This window comes from Rousettus aegyptiacus, unplaced genomic scaffold (genome assembly GCF_014176215.1).
Source record: "Rousettus aegyptiacus isolate mRouAeg1 unplaced genomic scaffold, mRouAeg1.p scaffold_m13_p_2, whole genome shotgun sequence".
Classification (NCBI taxonomy): domain Eukaryota; kingdom Metazoa; phylum Chordata; class Mammalia; order Chiroptera; family Pteropodidae; genus Rousettus; species Rousettus aegyptiacus.
In genome coordinates, this window is record NW_023416295.1 from 20,839,286 (window position 1) to 20,862,394 (window position 23,109).

The window sequence follows — 23,109 nt, forward strand, 5'->3', positions numbered from 1 at the left end:
ATTCCTCGCAAGATTTTCGGTATTTTCAATATTTTATGTCTTCACTATCTAGGGCTTTTCCTTTCAAGCATCATTTATTCTTTAAATTTTCAAACATTCATGGAGTCATTGTCTACAGGACACTAGAAAATATGTAAATACATAAAATTATCTTTGACTCTTTTTACAAATGTGCTGATGTTCTTTTAACTGAAATTCATTAGAAAAGCATTGATAGGCAATGGGATTTAAGAAATAGCAAAATCAGAGAAGTTAACAGTTTAAAGGAACTTTAGAGAGCAACTTAAAACTTTGCAATCTTAACTTTAGCTCACATTTAAAATTTTCTGCATTGGTTCTAATTTATACGCTCATGATATGAAAAAAACAATGACAACATTTGTTTACTGTTATTTAAAATTTTCAACATCACAATGCGGTAGGTGTTATTAATCTAATTTTGTGGAGAAGAAAACTATGACTTAGAAGGTGAGTAACTTGGACAGGGTCACATAACTCATTACTATATTTCACCATTTTAAGATTCATCTTTTTTCACATTTTGAGATATCCGAAATTGAGATTTATCTTACAATGGATGACATCTTAAGATCACTAGTGCCAGAACCATTTGTGGGTCTCATTTGCTATTGTTTGTGTCCATGTGCACATATAAGGCATCGGCAACAAACTTTACAGAACGAGTAAACTTCTTTTAACTCCAAGGAGCCAAATGGTAGTTTGATGGAGGAGTGGTGAGGTGGCAAGTCAGATGAGTTTGTTAACATTCTGGAAGCAGGAATTGAAGGGAGGCTAGCTTCATACAACTGTATGTTTCCTTAAGTAACTAGGACCAATAGCTTTATTTAAAAAATGATGCATTACTAACATTCTGAAGACACAGAGAACATTCTATAGAAAAACATGGACATTGATAATTCTGAGTTGAAAGTGATTAAAAATTTTGAACTCTGAATTGAAGATACTGTAGAAATGTTAACCAGCTTATTTACACTTTCTCTCTCACTCTCTCTCACTCTCTCTCTCTCTCTCTCTCTCTCTCTCTCTCTTTCTCTCTCTCCTGCACAGAAATGATATATACCAATAATAAAAATTTACATCTAATTAAGTATGAAAGTCTTCTTTCAACAAGAATGAAATACAAACTAAGTGATAAGAAAGTACTGCATAACAGCCAAATTGAGAGTATTTTTCCTTTCTTACTGGTACATAAAATAAGGTCTCATTTTACAACTGATGGCATCTTAGATTCAATGGGATATGGATTGTTGCTGAGCTGGAATTAGAGCCCAGGGCCTCTCTGACCACAGAGTCCAGCTCCTAACCAGCATGGCTTTCTATCTCATTGAACGAACACAATACTATATGAGGCTGACAATCTTGGACTTCTTTGGGTGCACAATTCTGTGGTTTAAACTCAGACCAAATATTCTATGAGGAACCCTGAGACACAAAGTAACCCTTGCTTTTCCATACCTTTCTTCTCCTCAACACCTGCATCTGATTTGAGCGTGTGGCTACTACTGTGCAGGGAATCTTTTGAGTCTTCATTTTCATCCAAGACCCCGGCAAAGCTGATCTTCCTCTCATATCTGTGTCGGTCCAACTCAGGATCCAAACGAAGTCTGCAGCTTTCCAAGTCCTGAAATGTCAGTGAGGAGCACGTAAATACTGGCATCTCCCCAGCACTGCGGTGGTCTCGTGCAAACCTTCCTCTGTTTCGAATTGCACAGAATTGCATTTAAACAGCTCAACTCTCCTTTATCTGTTGCAAATTTTAGATGGTGACTATAATAACATTTCCTGAATTAAAAAGAAGAACTTCCCAAACTCATAGTTTTTCCTCACACCCTTCACCTTCCAAAAGCATAGACCTTATTCTGAATCCAGAACTAGCTTCCTTACCTTCTAACTAGCTTCCTCACAACTTTAACTAAAATTGGTATTTACTTATGTATTAAATAATCATGTATTGAGCGCATTCAATATAAATGTATCCGTACTAGGGGATAATAAGAAATGATTCTTGTCCTAAAGGAAGTCAGAATCCCGAGAGAGAGAGCCTGAAAAGGCAAACAAGTGATGAATTCCAAGACTGAGAGACAGAGCAGGAGCTTAGAAATCGTGCTTGGAGGTTGTGGTTGGCAGAACAATGATCCTACAGAGATGTCCACACCCTAGTCCCTAGAACCTAGTAAATATGTGACCTTACATTGCACTGGGGATTTTGCACATGTAATTAAAGGTAAGGACCTTGACCTGGTTGATTACCCTGGATTAGCCAGGTAGGCCTAACCTAATCACATGAATCCTTAGAAGTAGAGAGCTTTTCCAGGCTGTGGTCAGAGGGAGATGTAAGGAAGGAGGAGGAGAGAGTTGATATATTACTGGCTTTGATGTTTGACGACTGGGGGAAGAGGCCATGAGCCAAGGAATGTGGCTGGCCCCTAGAAAATGGAAAAGGGGCAAGGAAAGAGTTTTCTCTGGAGCCCCCAAAAGAAGTGCAGCCTTGCCAACACCTTGATTTAGTGCGGTGAGACTCATGAAAGATTTCTGTCTCCAGAACTATAATCTGTTTGTGCCGTTTTAAACGACTAAAATTATAGTGACAACAGAAATAGAAAATGAAGACAGAGGTGATGTTGTAGTTATGTTTGAGGATTAAGTAAAGTTAGCTCAGCAAACAAGTGGGGAAAGGAAGTTCAGGCTTGGAAAACCTTATTTGTGAGGGCCAGAAGCTCAAAACAGGATCATACACTGGCAGAATTTTATTTCTCACTCCAGGTAGACCTAAGTATAAGGGGGTTTTATTACTATCTGTTTATGAACAGAATGAACCCCTACTCTAAAGGCGGCCTAGAGGAATGTAAGTATTTGGTAGAAATTTTGGCCTGTGAGGCGCGAAAATGAAAATTTGACCTGATTTGTTCATGCTAATGATAATATTCAATTCTTAATCTATAAACCACTTTTAGAGAATCTAATAAAAAACATATATAAAATGCCGACTTTATTTTTATATAGAATTTTTTCTAATTATGACATAATATGCCCTCTGAGTCAAATCAATATGGAAAACAAAAATATTTTTTAAATAACTCAGTTTGCACCAAGATTAAACTCCTATGCTTTTAATTGTTATTAATAAATACATTTTAGAATATACATGTTGTTTTCTCTTTTCCCATTGGATTAAGAACAGAAGATACTCTTTGTTACTCAGAAAATTATATCACATCTAAGAAACTAAAAGACCTACATGGAATTAATCTGTTTAACAATGTCAAAAATATTCTAGAATATAATTTTTTTTCTAAAATTCATCTCTTTTTGAAAAAAATAGCCTAAGCTACTCTCTATTTTGGTAGCCAAATTTAATTAGATAAATTTCTTAGTTGGGGAAAGAAGCAATAATATAAAACAATTCTAATTCTCAAAAGTAATGATCTCTTCCAGAAATTTCTTATTTTATCTACTTGTCAAAATCCCACCTGTCTTTCAAAGCTACATGCAAATGTGACCTCCTCCAGGAAGGTTCTTCAGATATTTCCAGCCCCTTCTTTGGCTAACCACGGCCCTCTGCTCCTCTGTTAGGGCTACTCTTAGATTTTGCCTCAGAAAATATGTTTATGTATTGGTTTTCCTGTTAAATATATTCATCTCTGTATCACTCCAACGCCCACCCCTGCAGCCATCATACCACCTTGTTAAAAGTCTTACTCTCAATAAATATTCATCAGTTTAGCATTTAATATATCACCTACTGATATATGTGAATTGTGTTTTGCGTCTAATTTTTTAACTGTAGAAACAGTTGGGATTCAGCAGTATATTTTTTTATAACGTGATCTGTTAAATTCCATTGGTACAGTTGGTACAGCTTCTAGGACAGTCTTACACAAAAACATCAAATATGTTGTTTTCCCTAATGAAAGAATGTAGATTACGGAGACTTCCTTACTGCCCTTTTCTTTATTATGAACTCATCTGTGCATTGAATGGGAATTATATGTTTAATTTCCTTTTGCGTGGTCATTGGTTATTGGTTTTACTAATTCGACTGGGAGACATTTGAACAGACCAGCAGTTTTACAAAAAAGATTCTTTTATAAATACTTTTTGTTCTCAAGTTTGGAAGTTAATAGAGAAAAATTTGATTATTATGCTCTTTTAGATTATAGAAAAAGCAGCATTTTTACAAGATGCTGCTTTTTCTTTTTTGTAGCATTATTTCTTTGTATGGTTTATGAAAACGGTGACTAAAACTGCTACTAGAAGTTGTTTTTTTATTTGTTTTGTTTTTTTTTGGGGGGGAAGCACATTTATTAAGTTACATCTAGGGATCTATCTGGGAGAAAAAAAATTGGCAAAAATACATATGTTGGCAATTTTAATACCTTTTCCTATTATTTTTCCTTTTCTTTTTCTTCATATCCCACCAGTGTAATGAGTGGCTTCCTAGGATTTCCTGACCCCCTCTAAAAAAAAACTGTCATTAAACAACTCAACTTTTATTTTAATTATTGTATTTAAGGTTCTTTTACTTTACCTCTTTTTTACATATAAGTAGGACTTTTTCAAACAAATATTTCACAGAGAAATCTCTTCAATTTTAGAAATGGCCTTATGGCAATTCTATCAAAAAAACTTTTTTTTCTTGGTGGAAAGTTTATGTTCCTGATCTCCTATCCTCAAGCCTCAGATTATAGAATATTTATAGTTTTTAATGTGATTATTTTAATACATTATTATTTTATTATTCTGTGTATTAGGGTAGCTATTTATTTTTACTATTAAAAATGTTCCTGAACTAATAAAACACTCCAAAGATTTATAAATACCCTTGCATCAAGTGTTTTGTTAAAACTGTAGAATATTACATTTTGATGGTATTTATCCTGAGCCTGTTAATTCGCTATTTAGTACAATTTTTTTTTTTAAAAAAACAATTTCAAGCATTTGCAGCTTCTGTATTGGTAAAACGTTCTTGATATTCATTGTTCTTTTTTTAATAGGTGAGAATATGGCTTAAATTTTTCTTATCATCTATAGATAATAGATCACACATGAGGAAAAGCTTTTTTCCTATTTATTTTGTAAAGGTCACATCCCAACACAATAATACAGTGAAGCCTACTCTCGACAGTGAAAATCCTCATGTGATGAATAAAAGATTCCTGAGACCTTGCTAAAGGCAATATAGCAGTAAAAACTTTCCTCTCATTGACTGAATGACTGCAGACTCTGTTTAGCTTAATTACTTGGCATTTCCTACTTGTCTGTCAGTTGGTTATACAGTAATTTTTAAAAGGTTTGATTGATTTTAAAAAATGTTTGGTATAATAATAAGGGTCATTAAACTATAGGCTTGTAGAGTTGAAAAGGAAAACAAAAATTAGTGAGTCGAACTTTAAGATTCTTATTTTTTTTTAATTACAATGGATTAAAATGGGTACCAATAAAAATCTGAAAACTTAAAAGCAGATATATTACTGCTCTTTTATAAAGACTTCAGTATAAATAGAACATTGATGGAATAACAGTGACAGATTCCTACAGATCAGATATTTTATCATCCTGAACTTTTAACACATCCGTTGAGCGGTGACCTTGACTTGATTTTATAGAGTAGCCTCCATATACCAGTGAAGGTAACAATTCAGAAAATGAAAGGTCCAGGTTAATATGAAATTAAACAAGAGCAGTAGGAAAAACATCATTTTTCAATATCCAAATAATGCAGTTTCACATTCCAAATGCTGGTATGTTTCTCTTTAAACATATATTTTACCCGTACATGTTTCCAACTTGAAAGTATCCACCTAATGTTTTAGAGCATGAGGAAATAGACTTCCCAGACATTGTAAAACCAGAGGGAGAGTTACTGTTCAGAAACACCAGAGCACAAATTCTTTTGGCCCCACCAGGATTAGGGTATGGCTTTGCTCATGCTGAGTTTGGTTAACAGTTTGCTCATGCTGAGTTTGGTTAAAAAAACAGGAGAGCTGATAGACTGTAAAATTCACTTAAATGACAGCGCATAAGCTGTTAGAGTAACATTTTTTTTTTTTTCTGGTAGAGTAGTGTAAGCCTTGTGTTAAGGAAAAAAAAAGAAGAACTTGTGTAGTTCCTCAGCTCTGGCTTGATGATGCCTGTGACGAAAGAACCACTGGAAACTTAATGCCTATTAGAGAACTAAGAGCCAAGAAAAATCAGCTCTGAGGTGTGTCCCTGTCCCACAAACTCTGTGAAGACTCTGTCTCTTACACAGTGTTTTCATTCTCTGTTAAACAAATCAGGTCCTAACGGTACAGAAGTGTGTGTGTGTGTGTGTGTGTGTGTGTGCGCGCGCGCGCGCGCGCGCCACGTGTCTTTTTCCACCTATCCATTAGAAATACTGTAGTAGTAAAACATATGTTTAGGGATGTTTACATGCTAAATGCTTAAACAAGTCTTTTCGCCCATCATTAAATAAAAATACTCATTGGAAGCACATTTCTATATGGATTTAGGAGCAGATAATATAAAAAAATCTGAGATTTTTGGAAAATGCAGGCCATAAAACTCCTTTCAGTTTGTAGAGTAAAAGAATCTACACATTCTTAAACATTCCTAACATAGCTGACAGTGACAAATCAAACATTTTATTCAGTGGTGCTACTTTAGTGATTTCAAGGTCAACTCTAGAGCTATTTTTTCTTTTTAAAGAGGAAAGAGATTTTATTTTTATATATGAAAATCTCTTGGTTGAATTTTAAAGTATATGATGGATTTGGCCACTGACATTTGAAAAAATTATGAATACTCAAAACCTAGCCACATGTCTGGCTTCTCCAAGTAGCCTGATTATTAACTCGCATGCTTTACTCACCACCAGAGGCTCAGTGCGTGGTCTGGGCAGGCAAGAAAAGGTCTCTCGCAGGAAGGTGGTAATCTCCAGGAGGAGCTGGCATGCTGCCATCTTCAAGGCAAAGGGGCAGCCACATTTAGAGGGGTTCACAGTACCTATGGAATGAAAGAGTTCTTTCATAAGTAAACAAACTAATAAAAAATACAGAGAGGCACGGTTGGATGGACATAGCTACACATGTGTAAAATTAAATTGCATATGAGAACGTTACCTAAACATGCCCAAAATGAAAGCATATATGAGAATGTTACCTATACATGTTCAATTCACCTATTCCCTTTAGTATAATGTGTACGTTACTATAGACCTCTCTTTTTTCATTTTGTAATTCTATAACAAGTACTTCAGTATTAAAATGGCATTTAATAAGAACTAAATCTCCTTACAGCCTCATAGAGTAACTAAATGAAGCTCCACTAAACTAGAAAACCTTTAATAAAAACAGAAATGGGAAAGCAGTCTTGCAAGAGTTTCACATTGCTATTCAATCAGATTTAAACTGTGTACGTGGTGGTGAACTATATCTGAAACTACAAATATCCTGCTGGTTCATTTTATGAGGCATCTATCTTGATGTTCTGAGGACAGTGAAATGGTTTCAGTTCTAATCTAGATTTATTTCTGCAGCATAGACAAGATATACTTGATCACTTACATCATCCAATTTATATAAGTTAGCCTATCATATGAAGGTATAGTTATACTAGAATTGTGCAAAAAATTCTCCTTTGCTCTAAAGAATACTGATCTTTGAATAAATAAAAAACATAGCATTCTCTATAGACCGAGCAACAGATTTTGCTCTGAAGGCAGATAATGGCCAAGGTGACACTTACGGAGATTTTTTAAATTCTCAAGATTAGTTCTCAAGACACATGTCATCACAGATAATGCTGAAATGTACTGATTACTTATCAGTGTTAAGAAAAGAAAGCCAAAGGCATATAGAGTTCAATCTTTCATGAAAGAAAGAAGATAGTTATCTATTTTGAATGAATCAAGTCAAGCAAACAGTATCATTACACATCAACATTTCTAAAAATATCTCTAAAATATTTCCCATATATTAGGCTTTCTTAGTTGAATAGTGTATATACTTCATTTCTACCTATTGACAGTAGGTAGAAATTATGGTCTTTCTAAAGATACCTGGCTATTGCTTCCTCATGAAAATCATTATTTTTCTCTCTAGAGGTAATATGTGGTTGAAGACATTGCCTCTTATTAAGAATGAAAGAGAAAAACTCCTCTAGAATTTCCAGACTGATATTTGCTTTACCATAAATTATCTTTTAAATGTGAGATGAGTTATGTATTGACTTGAGAATAGAATTAAACTAGGCATCCCAATTTTATGTTCAACGGAGCCTACATGACTCTAGAAATTCCCTGGATGTGACACTGTTTTTAGAAAATAATTAAATGCTATATATTCAAGTATAAACTTATGAATCTGTCCTTTTATATTTGAGGTGTTTATCTAGACTCTTCTTGTCAGTCCTATAGACAATGAGATTGGTATTCGTCCAAAGTCTCTCATAACTATCATCTAAAATATTCTGTTACAATGAATAAAAATTGAGTAATACCTGATCTCATTGAAAGGTTAATATAGCAGGCATAACATATTGGTAAATGGTACTTATGTGGCCTCATAGAGATTGAAGATCATTGTGCTTTATAAGGATACAATCATTTAATGTTGCTTTGGCTCCTCTCTGTTCTGAAGGACCCTTGGGAGATCCAGGGAAGTTCGAGGATGTCTTCTGGAAGAACTTTAATGGGTTCCATGATTACTGGATAATCCTCAAGCCCTCTTATGTATCAGACCCAATTCTATGAATCATTTTAGCATATTCTAATTTCTGTGAACTTCAGGAGATTTTTAGGCAACTTTTGCCATTAGGCTGAAAGACTGGTGTCAGAAATTTGTGTTTTGTCAACGGCTATGACTTCTTAAGTCAAGTATGTATTTTCTGATTTAATAAGGGCTGAGAAAGAACAAAATAATAAAAAAAAATTAAAAATCCATGACATGAAAGTGGAAAAGAAGGGAATATGTTTTCTTTGATTAATATTTAGTTCTGTCCAACATTACATTCTAGCATCTTTTTATATTTCATGACTAAAATGATGTTGTAGATTTGGCATCACTTAATTAAGGATAACCCTTAAGATATAATCAGGGAGATTGAGTTTCAAACCACTAGGGAAGGTCAAGAGGAAGAAGGCTCACTGTCTTCATCAAATAATGATACTAATTTCATAATCATATGCTCCATAAAAGGCGGTGGTACACATACACAAAAGCATGTATGGTAGAGAACACATGTATGCACGAAATGGTGCTGGACAGGAATGTATGGGAATCTCTTTGTCTCTATTCTTCAATTATGGAACTCAATTATAATTTTAATAAATAAGTACATTCATATATCTAACAATCTGAATCTTTTAATATTCAATTCATGTTAAATGCCGTAATATACTCTGATTAAATAATTCAATATTTTAGTGATTTGGGAGGTTTTTCATGGTATTTGTTTGGTCTAACTCCTTTTATTAATCTTCAAAAGCAATAATAAAACAAAAGAACCTGACCAAACCTCTTCTAAGACAGCAATTTTCCACAACTAAATTTTCTGAGAGGCCTAATACTAATCTTTGTATAATAGAGTCAGAAACTACAAAGCAATGGGTGTTCCACATGGCCTGTAACCCTTGGCCCCTGTCTATTGTTTTACCTTTCTGGTTCTTATCCTCTCCTTCGTGTGTCTTTATGCGCATGCTCTACAACCATGTACAGGGAGTAGGGGAAAAGGTGCAGTGGGGAGACATGGGAAGGTGGTAAGAATATGAAAGAGGAAAGAGAAATATTAAGTGCTCCTAAAGCAGAGGTTCTTACAAGCAGGGGTTCTTGTAGTAAAGGGAGTCTCCTTACTGTCATCTAAAAAGTCTTCTTCCTCATCCTCCTTTCTCAGTCTCCTCTTGGTCTCCTCATCGTAAATGAGCCCCAGCAGATTGGCTGGGCTCTCGCTTTCCCCATGGCACAGCTCATTCAGTCGGACACCAATCGCCTACCATGGGGAGAAAAAGAATGAAACAGCACAAAGTGTGTCAGACTGTAAAATGGGCTCTCATATTACAGAGGACATAAGCAATGAATTATTGGGAATTATTTCCAGCACATGCCTCCTCTGTATCTCATAGTGTTGTTACCATCATGTTTTTCAATGTGGAGACCCAGAAATGGAAGGCATTGACACCATGTCCAAGGTCATTTAGTCCGAAGACTTGCAGGAACTGGAATGACAGCTTTGTATACTCATAGAAAAAATTTCCCATATACTCGGTGAGCTTATTTTCATTTACTCAAAGGTCAGTTATTTTATACATCTCATATAAGAGAGTAGGCAGTCTTTAATGGAGAATTTTGTTGCAGTAAAATTCCTTTTGGAATTTTCCATAAGTAGAGACAAAACACACTACCTCTAATTTCTTTTACATTCCAATTATACGATGTATGCGACAGTGGAAAAGATAGGCATAGGAAGAAAAGTTAGAAAAAAAGCTAAAATGAGCACTGAATTCGAAGTTTGACAGTTTGGTTACTCTGTGCATTAGTAAGAACAACTGCTAATTTTCTTCTTTCTTCCTGTATTGTTCTTTTCAAATATTTAGAAATTCTGGACATGCAAGAAAGTAGACTCCGTACTGGAAACTGACATACAAAGATATGCCCAAATTCTTTAAATAAAAACACAAGTTGTCTGGAAACAAAGAGATTTCCTTAAACTGTAGAATTAAGGAGTAACAAAAACCACATTACTGAGAAATAAAGACGTCTAAGACGATATCACAGGATTCTAAAATTTTAGCCACTAACCTGAGAAGCTTTAAGCAAACAAAGCAAAATATAAAAGCAAAAACCACCACCTCAACAAAAAGCCTGTGCTGCTGCTACTATTTTGAAGATCTCCTTTTTAAGGGGCCGGGGGAGGGGGGGCACTGCAATATGAGTATGGAGTAGACCCAACATACTTAATAGTGAGATTCAAAGGTGAAAAATTCTGTATTGATTGTTCCTGGATGTTGAAAATAAGCAATTTAAATTAAATCCACAGTTCACAAAACTTAAAGTGTTGCTAAAAAAATGAAATTGTCTAGGATAGTAGTAAGTGTCTAATTAATAATTTAGAACTCTATGTCTCCTCCAATGCTAAAAAATGCCTTAGTGCCACGTTTACTCCCTTCTTGATTAATCAAATATTTATTAAGTGAGGTGATTTTTTTAGGTCATTAATAAGCAAAGTTGAATAAATTATTTTAGCATGACAGTATCTTTGTTCAATGTGACCTAATAGATTATAATTCTTCATGCAGAAGGATCATTGTTTGGGAACTGGGAAGGTTAGAGAGGTTGAAAGACTTGCTCAGGGTCACTCAGCAAGCTGTGGACTGGGGCAGAAACACTGACAGAGATTCTGAGTCAATGTCTTTTGCTCTTTCCCTCAACGAGTTTACGGTCTATTGGGGAGGTAATAACATACCGAAATCACACAGTACGTGGTAAAAGAGTTCAGAAGTTTATTAGTTTAGAAGATGGAAAGTTTAGATTCAGTTCAAAGAATCATAGAAAGTCTCTTCATTGCAGATTTTGAAGAACTGGTGTTCTTAGTAATGGGGAAAGGGAAGAGTGCATATCAGACAGAGGGTACCAAAAGACCCATATTCAGGGAAATAAACCAACATCCTTAGACACTAACAAGTAAGCCACATTTTGTGAAAGGAACTAATGCTCAGGAAGATTAGAATAATAAATTGGGACTGGATCATACAGTTATTGAAACTGAACTGCATTTTGCATTCTGAAGGATCATGAAAGATCATTTCTGAATGGGGGAGAACCTTTATCACTCATTCGAGGGACACTGTCCTAGCTACCTAGAGATTCACAGGCAAACGATGTACCCTGCTTTCAAAAATTAATGTAATAACTTCTTATTATTGCACACCTCTTAGATAGAAAGAATCGAGGTAAATGTTCTTTAGATACATTAGGTCACTTAACTTTACCATCCATAATCTCGATACGGTTTGAACAAAGGTTTCAGAGAGAGCAGTGATGACAGGCTAAGCAATTTGGGTTTTATCCCAAGGGAAAAGAGGACTACTGAAGCATTATAAATGATCAGGAAACACAATCTGATTTGCATTTTAGCCTAATCACTCTGACAGCAGTTTTGCAGAATGAATTGGAGGGAAGCAAGTCTGGAGGCTGGAAGATAAGTATGAATGTTCTGCTTTCAGATAGGCTAGGCCCTAGGGAGATCATTTTACTGGCAGTGTGTTGGATGGGTCAGATAATGGGCACTACGGGGAGGAGACTGAATGGGCAAATGTTTTAGTCATTCAGATGAGAAGTAATGAAGATCTGACCTAAAGGGGCAATAGTGACATGGAGGAGGTACAATCAATGATGAAAGGAGGTTTGGAATATGTTTAAAAGCTGTCATCTCAGATGATGGTGGTAGCATTAATAAGGATAGAAAGTTCAGGAGGGGTTGCAGTTAGGGAAGAGGGTTTTACATAGGGAGAGGGTTTTATTCTGGTCACATGGAGTAGTAAGTGAGTGTAGTTGACAATGCGGGCCTGGAATGGATGGAGAATTCAGTGCCACTGCCATACAGTTAACGGTTAAAAACACAGGAACAAACGTAACCCTGGGGGAAATTATACAGGAAGAAATTATAAGATATCCTGGGAAGATACATTTATAGGCAGACCAGAAGGAGAGGACCAGGGAAGGAGACAAAAGAGATAATAGTGTCTAACTTCATAGGTTTATTGGAAGGATTAAAGATTATTTTCCCCCAAAAAGTCTTGTTCAGTGGCTGATACATAACAGATACTCAATATATTGTCACCCAAACAAACAAAATAACAAACATAAACACAAATCATCTTTACTTTACTCAAGCACCCTAATTTTTATAGAAGAAAATCAAAAGCTCACGTCTCCCCATTGGTAGAAAAGCTTGGCAGCATTCCACTGCAGTTTCTGGTTCCGCTTGTTGCCCACAATGGGAGATCGTCCCCTGGACAGGCCTTTCTTGGTGATATTCACGTGATGCCCTTTCATCCACTCGGGCCAGTTGCCACGGTTGCAACGGTGAACGAAACGGGCACATTCCAGGAAAAGTGCTGCTCTGGCTACCACAGGCGCTTCCTGAGTTGGGTTGTTAAGGAAAGAATGATATGGAGTTAATGAACAATAAGTTGACCTTAAAGGGAATTACTATTTACTCTTAGTTTATTTTAGTCTCTGTGTTTTGATATAGTTTAGCCATATTTCCCAGGGTAGTGTTAATGTGGTTAACTCAGTAGTGGGAAATCTGGAAAATTAATCCATGGAGGCAAATCTGGATATTGAAGAATTAGACATTTTAAGTGGTTTTCTGTGTTTATTTTTCTCCTTTTGTGGAATCTCTTTGCACATTTTTATTACTCTCTTTGCATATTTAAGAGGCAGCTGAGATTTCAGCGTGAGAGTAAAATAGCTTTTATTAAGTTTATAAATACAAAGTATTTTTTAATCCTAAAATTTTAACGTGAAGCAAACACATATTCAATTTCGAGAACTAGTTGTATGTTAACCAGAGGTGTCAACAGTGATTTTGTTTCAACAATAATTATCTGTGACCAACCACATGCTCCAAGTAATATAATTGTTCTAGCACATTTTGACAAGTAAAGACAGGAAATGCATACTAGATTTTGTTGTTAATCTTTATCTTTTTTTCTTCCATTTTATCATGAATAACAGACCAAATTCTGCATAAATAAGTATAGTTTTAATCGGAAATGTTTGATAAACAGGAAATTATTTAATTGATAAATGAAAAACAAGAGCATTTCTTCAGGAAAATAAAAATGTGGCTCTATCTTGTCAAGACATGCTGGGAAAAGTTTTTAAAAAATAACGTTTAGTTGACACTCAAAAACTAGTAAGGATCAGATATCTACTAACCTCTTTACAAGCTAAAGACAAAACGATTTTTAAAAAAGGAGGGAGTGTGAACTTTCCCAGAGAAGGTCAACAGATCATAAAAAATACATACATCTAAAATATATGTGTATTTTGACTTGTGCCAGTTTTTAAAATATACAGCACAATATTAGCCATCACCTCAGAGTTACCTAATAACCAAAGGTTGCCTAGTAACCACAGGTTTTCAAAATGAGGTGTTTTTCTTCATTTTAAGCAACAGTATTTTTAACAATGCATTGATCCATAATGTTGAAATAGGGGCTAATATATGGAGGGTGTCAATTGTATGCCAATTAGCTTTTATGAATGGTAAATTTTAATTATCATAACAATCCTCTGATCTAAAAATAATATCTTCATTTTGATATTTTTAAAAATTAAGTATAATTTTTTCACTATCATAGAGCTGGGAAGGGGTGGACAAAGATTCAATCTCAGGTCTCTGATGCCCAGGTCTCTGCTAGTTTGTTTTCAACATCTTCATCATCTTAATTTATACTCATATAAATCTTAGTAAAATATGATTTCTAGAATGCATATAGAAAGTCATTGTTTAAAAATGGGACACTAATGTCAAGTAATGCTATCTTCTGAAACATGTGTATGTAACATCATTTCTCAATTACAATCTAGTCTAGGCTTCATCACTTCAATCATAAAATGAAAAAGATACCCAACCTTTGTTATTTGGTTCATCTCCCTTTCTATCCCCATCTCAATTGCTCTGGGGTCAAATTAATGTCAAACTGGTAATAGTCTCCCAAGTACGACATCTCATACCTTTGCATTTGTTGTTTCCATAGCTTGCAGAGTCTTTAAATACCCTTTTCAACTGGAAAATTCCCACTTTTCATATTCAGTTTAGTTACCTCCTCTAAGAGTCTTCCTTAACCCCCTCCCTCTTCAGGCTACTTCATACTTTAGTTAGTTAGTTCATACTTTCGAGTACCACATCATCTCAAACACACTGGATAATTGAAGTTAGCCTGTTAAGTATTTTCTCACTATCTACAACTTAAATGAAGCCATCAAGAATTCCAATAAGAAATATATTTATGAACAAAGTTAATTCTACAAAGATATGATGTATTGGTAGGACATACAAAGTTAACCGATGTTAAAAGGCAGAATACAAGATGAATGCTAATGGTGAAAATGTATCATTAATGGAAGATGAACACTAATGATGAGAATCCATCACCAACTGTGTTGGTGCCAACATTTGGTAGCAGGTCGCAGGGATAGAAAGACCTGAGATTGCACAGGGTCAAATGACTTTCTGCATTAAACCTTATCTATGTTGTGGTGCCATAACATACAGACTAAATATCTACACTCTTTTCTTGTATTAAACGTTTATTTTACTAAACATCTCAAGAGATGCTAATTTGTCTTTGGAAAAGACCGGAACATCTGTCTCTAAAAACCAATTCTGGTCTGTAGCGCAAGGCGAGTGATGCAATTTATTCTTAGCCTGCCACATTTTGACACATTCCCAATATAAAGCAATGGGACTCATTGCTTAGTGCCAAGAACACATACACACGAAATAGCACAATGTTACAAACCCTGTTTCTTTCAGGATTAACAAGGGAGAAACAGCCTAACTCAAATGTATGGGGCAGAGATCCTTTTAATGTCCCTAACTATTAGATGGCATCGCAAGGATTAACAATAGATGAATGAACAAATCAAATTGTGCCATGTGAGGTTTCCTATTTATTTTGCCTTGCTTTCTTTAGGAAAAAAAAAAAATGTTTTTATTTGTTTAGGAAGTTCCAGGTGTTCTGAATGAGTAATTTCAATTCTTGCTCTCAAAGACTTCTTATAAAACTTAGATATTATCAGTTGTTGGTCCTAGGGAGTCCTAATCTAAGTTTGCAAATGGAATTGAGATCAACATGAAAATAATTCCCACTAACTCTACAGCACAACATTAAGGGGAGGGTTGGTTCTTATCTGGTAAACTTGATCCACGTAAATTGCCAAACCCAGTAACATATGGAAATGTCACTGTCTGCTTTGAGAGATAATGACATTGAATAATTCAAATACTGCCTTTTTATTATGATGGTCATGAGCTTGGTAGATGAAATCAGGCTTGGGAATCTTACAGTCAAGATGGAAGTAAATAATAGCAATTTCTGGGGTATTACAGTGTGCGTATTACCATACAGACAATAGAAGGAGGTGTTTAGGTAAAAATCTAAGTACCTTTCATGTGCATCTTAGTAGAGGTACTTAGTAATAGGTACTGACTTCCCAATATGTGTGAAAAGCATTTGAGGCATTCTAGTGTGAGTGTGGTAATGGGGAATTATTTTTCTTATAAGTTCCTTTCAAAGTATAGTTCAGAAAATACTGATTTTAGCAACAGGGTTGTGAAATACCTTAGACAAAGGATTCTTTCTGAACATAAAGAAAAGTCAATTTCCCTCTTATGCTGGAGCTTACCTCTGACAGCTAGGTGCAATCTGAAGCAGCAGCGAAAAACGGAGGCATGAGAGAATGGAATGGATAGAGATGGATTCACATCACAGAGAAACACAGCACAAATGGAGAAAAATGAATCAGAAGAATGCTGCATGGCTGAAAAGAACCAGAGTATCAGAGGCATGGTTAAAAATGAACATCTAAACAAAATTTGACACCACTGGCAATATCACAGAGAACTGCTGATGGTCCTGAAAGAAAAGTAGGCATACTTAAATTTCTTCTTTCTTATTAACATGTCTACCAGATCACCTTTTTATGTTACGCCATGCCACAGAATGGCTTCCATTCTATTATGTTATAATTTCATAGTTCCCAGCCAAGCAAGAATCAATTTTAACTGGGAAAATAAAATATCAGGTTGAACTGCATAGAATTTCCAAGTTTGAAGGTTAAAAATAGTCGAATATGAACAATTTCATATGATTCAATCTTCATATAAGATGTTCTCTGCAATGGCTACGAAGTTGTTTAATTAAAGTTACAAAATGTCATACTGTCATTATGCAGCATGGATTTCTCTAACATCCTCTAACTAAAATCTTTAAGTGTCAGCCTACTTTTCCTCGACTTTCATTGTCACTTTTTCCTGTTTTTTTTTTTATAAGATCATTATGTATATTGAATGTTTCCTTTATGAAAGTGAAGCAGAGAATTGGAATACTAATTCAAACAGCTGTGCTTTATTTCACCTGAGGGCCTACAAAATATTGTTACCAAGATATGATGGTTAATTGAAGGTTATAATTGCATACATTCCTTTCCCCGAAGGACTATGTCTAAACTTATTATGTGAGAAGAAACCCTGACTGATCCTGAAAACTCATACAATAACACTGAATGGGAACTGTTTTCAAACAATGAATATTTTATGTTGGCCCCTGGGGAATTATATAATTTTTTTTTTATTGCCTTGCCAAAAAGTAGAAAGCTTGTGTTGGTGCAGGACACCTATTTATTTAAAACCAGTGGGAATAAGTAGTTATTGTGGGTCTTACGTGCATTGGAACCTAGTTTGCTAGAGGGCATGTGCTTGTGAGTCAGTATTTATTGAATTCTCTGCCTGACTGAGATAATTAAGTAACTGACAGGCTGCCTCTGCCCCTGCTATTTCTACAGTAGCTGCGGGCAACTGAAATGATTCAGTTGTCAGGCTAGAGGCGAGCGTTATTGTTTAGTACACAGTTTGATTGGCTAGTCATTTTAGCACACTCAGGTCGTGTTAATATTTTGGGTAACTATTTAAAATACCAAACGGGGACTTGTTTCTGACAATAAGTAGATTAGATGTGAAGACAAACTTCTTTTGGTTTAGACACTTAAAATACTGGATAAAATATCCAAAAATTTCTTCGCTTTGTTTTCGCTTTTGTTTCTAGCATGAGATAATAAACCGCTGGTGAGTGGAAATTACAAGAAAATGCGATTCTGGGATGGGTGGGGGAGGGGTGTGCTCTACTGTAGGACTATTTGCCCCAAAGGCTTCTGCTGACTCTGGAGAGACCAGAGGATGGGTTTTCAATGGGCTACAAGTTAAATGTCTGGGCCCAAATGAAGTGGGAGGTCAAGTCATACAGTCTCACATAAAGTCAGGATTCCAGGTAGAAGCCACCTTCAGTGGATAAGAGAATGATCTACCTCACATAAGCAGTCATGTCTCTGAGGAAAGAAAGAGGAAGGAAGGAAGGAAGGAAGGAAGGAAGGAAGGAAGGAAGGAAGGAAGGAAGGAAGGAAGGAAGGAAGGAAGGAAGGAAGGAGGGAGAGAGAGAGAAGAAGGGAGAAGAAAGGAAGGGAGGGGAGGGGGAGGAAGGAAAAGGAAAGGAAAGGAGGGAATACTAAGCAAAATCCTACATTCGCATGTAAGTTTGGATGAGAATGGGTACTACTTCCAAGTTCCCTGCCCTCAAAAAATGACCTTAGGTTGTTGATGCTTTCAGGTGCTTGAGAAAAGAAACAAAAATCCTCTCTGGAGGAATAGTTTAAACAAGTTTCTGAAATTTTTAAACTTGAGTGTGCATAAGAGTCACTTGAGAATATAGATAAAATAGACTCCTTGGTCCCACCTCCAGAGATTCTGATTCAGTGGATCTGTTGCAGGGCCTGAAAATTTGCATTTTTAACATGCTTACAGATGATGCTGGTTTTTTAGATAAGGTTTTTTTTAACTTCAGCACTATTGACAGTTTCCATGAGACAATTCTTTCCTTGTAGGGGGTACACTATGTATTATGGATGTTTATCAGCATCTTTGGTATCTACTCACTAGATACCAGTAGCAATCCCCAGGTTGCGACGATCAAAATTCGCCAGTGCCCCTGGTGGGCAAGATTATTCCTGGTTAAGAACCATGGGATTAGACACAGTTGAAAAAAAGAGACAAAATGGATGACAAATCTCAGAAAATTACCCAGGATACAGCATAGAAAGAGACAAAGAAATAAAAAAATATGAAAGTTTTCAAAAACAGGGTAAACTGGAGAAATCTATCATACAACTTTTCAATTTATACAAGTAAAGATTACAGAAAATGTGAAAGACATAATCTTTGAAGAGATAATAGTTGAAAAATATTCAGAAGAGGTGTACGCTAATTACGTGATTCAGGGACTTAAGGAGCCTTTAATAAGAAAAATCAGCTAGAAACATTGTAGTAAAATGTCAAAATGTCAATAATAAAGAGATGCTATTAAAAATAACTAGTGGAAGGAGAAGGAACAGGTTACCAATAAAGGAATGTCAATTAACAATAGAATGAAATAATATCTTTGAAGTACAGAAAGAAAATGTTAGCCTATAATTATAATTCCAGTAAAAGTATCTTTCAAGAATGAGACCAAAATAAAGTCTTTTTTAAGTAAACTGTTGCTGAGAGAGCTACTGCCAATTGATCATCACTAAAGAAACTTTTGAAAGTTCAGAAGAAGGATACAGATCTTAGAAAGAATGTCTGAGATGCAAGGAGAAATAGTGAGCAAAGAATATGCTAAGTTTTGGGGTAAATTTTAAAATAATTTTCCTAAAAATTAATTTTAAACATTTCCACTTTGTCAATGTTAAAACAAACAAACAAAAAAGAGAACTGAATCTTGAACAATAGTTGGAGTTATCTACAGTGTTTTATATTTCTAGAGAAGAGTAGAGATATTCATTAATTTTAGACTTTATTTAGCTAAATATGAATGCAATTAAAAAACATATAGGATATAATAATTTATAAATTAGTAAAGGAAAATAAATAAAACAACATTAAACCAAACCAAAGCAAGAGAAATAAAACAAAATCAAACACAATTTAAAAGAAAGCATGAAATGAAAACAATACAAACATAATAAAATAACGAAAAAAATATAATAAGCAAAAGCGGAAGTGAAACTATATAAGAAATCATAATCTGTGCAATGTAACTAAATTTTCTACAAAAAAGTTGTTAAAATGGTATAAAACTTCAAATATATGCTTTTTTTTAAAACAAGGGACAGACACATCCAAAATACAAAGACATAGAAAATTTTAAATTAAAGCATTCACAAAAAAAAATCATAGTAGGCCAATGCTAACCTAATAAAATTGTTTCAGCTATATTAGCATCACAGAAAAATATATCTTAAAGTAAAAAGCATTACTAGAAATAAATTGGGTCACTGGATAGCGATAAAAGGTTCAAAGCACCAAATACATGTGATACTTCTAAACAGTCTACTTCTAAAAAAATAAAACAAAAATCGTCAAACTACAAGTATAAACAAATTTGCCATCATAGTGGAGATTTTAACATAACTTAAAAACTGAAAATTGATAATGTTTCAATTCATAAAGCAAGTCTAAATTAATTGCAAAGAATCAGTATCTGAAAATGAAGTTAGAAATCAATAACAAACAGATACCTAACAAAACCCTGGAATTTATAAATTGAAACACACACACATATATGTTTAAATAGCCCATGGGTCAAAAAGGAAATCATAAAAGAAATTAAAAAGCACTTAAAATAAGTTATAATAAAGATATAACTTATCAAAATCTATGGCAAGTAGTTAAAATAGTACTTAGAGGAAAAATAAGAGCTAAACTCTGTTTTGAAAAAAGAAAAAGATGAGCTAAGCAATTAACTAATAAAGGATAATACGATAAATTTAAAGCAAGAAGAAAATAATAAAAATAAGAGCAAGAATTAATGAATTAGAGAACAAATATATAATGAAGAGAATCCACAAAGCCATTAAAAAAGACTAATGAAATTGACAAATACCTGGCAAAGCTAATCAAGAAAAAAAAAGAAACGACTTTAGGAATAGAAATAAAAATAACGACAGATGCTGCAAAGATTAAAAACTAATAAAATGTTACAGTTTTACACCAACAAATATGAAAATGTAGGTGAAACTGACAAATTACTGAAAAAAATTAAAATTATTTAAGCTAATTTAGGAAGAATTAAAACTTTTGAATAATTAACTCAGATCTGAATTTCAATTTGAATTTCAATTATCTCTAAATTTATCTATGAACTCGATGTAATTCCAAGCATAAATCAAAAGATTTTCATGGAACCTGACATGCTGATTATAAAATTCACATGGAAGCGCAAAGAGCCAAGAATAGCCAAGATGGTATTAAAAGTTCTGGCTATCAAGACAGAGTAGATCAACTCAGGGTACACAGGGAATGGAACAAAAAAGAAACTCAGAATCATACCCATGCATGTCGAAAACCTGACACATGATTAAGATGGCATTGCACATCAGAGAATAAAGTATGAACTGGTAAATTTATCATGTGAGGATAATTATTTTTCCATGTGAAAAAAAAATAAAGAGGACAAATTCCTATCTTATACCATTCACACAATATATTCTAGCTAAAGACAAGTGTGAAAACGTATACTTTAAAACTTTTAGAGGAAAATATAAGAATGCATTTATTACCTTAGACTGCCTTTAAAAAGACATAAATGCTATCCATCAAAGAAAATTTTGATTAAATTACATTAAAATTTTCTCTAACATTAAGGAATGAAGAAAAAATAAGCTACAAAATAGGAAATATGCAATGTAAGAATAGAAAATAGATTATTACTGACACTATAGTCTCTTTTAAAATTATTAACAAAGACAAATAATCTTCCAATAAAAGAATAAAAAAAGGACATTAATGGGATCTTTCGCCAAAGTGAAACATGAATGGTAAATAAACCTATGAAAAGACATTTCAAACTTTAGGTTCAAATATGAAATATTGTGGCTTTCACACATCAGTTAGGTAAAAATAAAAATGTCGACATCACAAGTGTTAGCAACAAGAGCTTTTACTGCACTGTTAGTGCCTGTATTTAATTATTAAATCTATGAAATATGCTTTGGTATCATATAGTAAAATGATGCCTGACTTTCTCTATTAGGTATATTAATGAAACTACAATGAATCAAGGCAGACATGCACTAATTTTCATAAAGGCATTGTTCAAAACAGCCAAAATTTTGGGGAAAATACAGATGTTCATCTGACATAGAATGGATATATAAATTGTGGTATATTCAAACCAACAAATACCATTCATGGGTGAAAATTAATGTATTGATGCTAGATGCATCAAGGATGAACTCAAACTTAATGTTGAACAAAGAAGATAGCATGCTTTAACTTAAATGAACCTCAAAACTAAGCAAAAGAAAGCAAAACAAAGCTATGTATTCCCTAGGGATACAAACTCATGTGGTAAAATAAAGCAAGCACAGAACAATTAAAACAAAGTTTAAGATAGCAGCGTCTTCTTGGAAGGTAGGGGTAGGTAATCAGGGAAGGGAATAAAAGGGACTTTAAAGAAACAGGAAATGTCCTATTCTTTAAAGTATGTGGTAGATACATGACATCTAAATTTTTTCCTTTACTCTAAATATTTATGATATGTGTTCTTTTCATGCTACATTTCATAGTTAGACATATTCTTAAAAATTTGATAATATGGAAGTACCACCAGAGTTAAGTGAATAATTTGATGACATGATTACTACTGAATTATTTCAATTTTTCTTATGATTCAAAAGAGAACACAATATTATTTTGCTTTGAGAGTTCCTCTTATGCATATATTTCTATTTCCTTGATAGGAGCTAATTTACATTGATCACCAACTAGTCTTGCGATGGTAAGCCTCGATGTAGATTAGTGGACCTGAAAGCGTGACCATACTTATAGTAACCAAATGTCTCATTTTCCCTGGAGAGTTCCAATTTATGTCTGTTTAATTAGTATAGTTATTGATAGCACCCCATTTCCCTTGAAGTGTCCCAGTTTTGATAAAAATTATATAATCACTCCTAAAGTGATCTAGTTACAAGGTTATGTAATTTAACATGAATTAGTTTTTCTCCATCCGCAGATGGGGGAAAATTCTATGATCTTACTTTTTTTTTTCATTGACTTCCTTATACTCATGTAATTGTTCCTAAAGCAAACTAGCATTATTACTAGTGTTATTTATATTAAAAAATTACCAATAAATTAGAAATCACTGTCTGTAAATGTTATATATTCAACTAGATTTGTTTAAAGAATAGAATAGTCACCTAAATTCATAGAAAACAGACAAAAGTAAGCGCCTTTTGTTCGAACCACTTAATTTTTCTTTTTCTGTGCTTGTAGATTACATAAACC

At 34.2% G+C, this 23,109-nt stretch overlaps 1 protein-coding gene across 16 annotated transcripts in view; it reads right to left on the reverse strand.

The window, feature by feature from the left end:
* The window catches only part of UNC80 (unc-80 homolog, NALCN channel complex subunit), a 187,607-nt gene that overhangs the window by 92,615 nt on the left and 71,883 nt on the right, over positions 1-23,109 (reverse strand). For 10 of the 16 annotated variants that reach the window (XM_036236392.1, XM_036236391.1, XM_036236389.1 and 7 more), the window contains exons 23-26: positions 12,927-13,139; positions 9,816-9,987; positions 6,872-7,005; positions 1,477-1,642 (exon numbers count right to left, since the gene is read on the reverse strand). In XM_036236392.1, coding sequence (XP_036092285.1) covers positions 1,477-1,642; positions 6,872-7,005; positions 9,816-9,987; positions 12,927-13,139 — 685 coding nt within the window. The remainder of the gene's footprint in view (positions 1-1,476; positions 1,643-6,871; positions 7,006-9,815; positions 9,988-12,926; positions 13,140-23,109) is intronic. The other 6 variants (XM_036236400.1, XM_036236395.1, XM_036236394.1 and 3 more) reach the window with 1 other exon arrangement.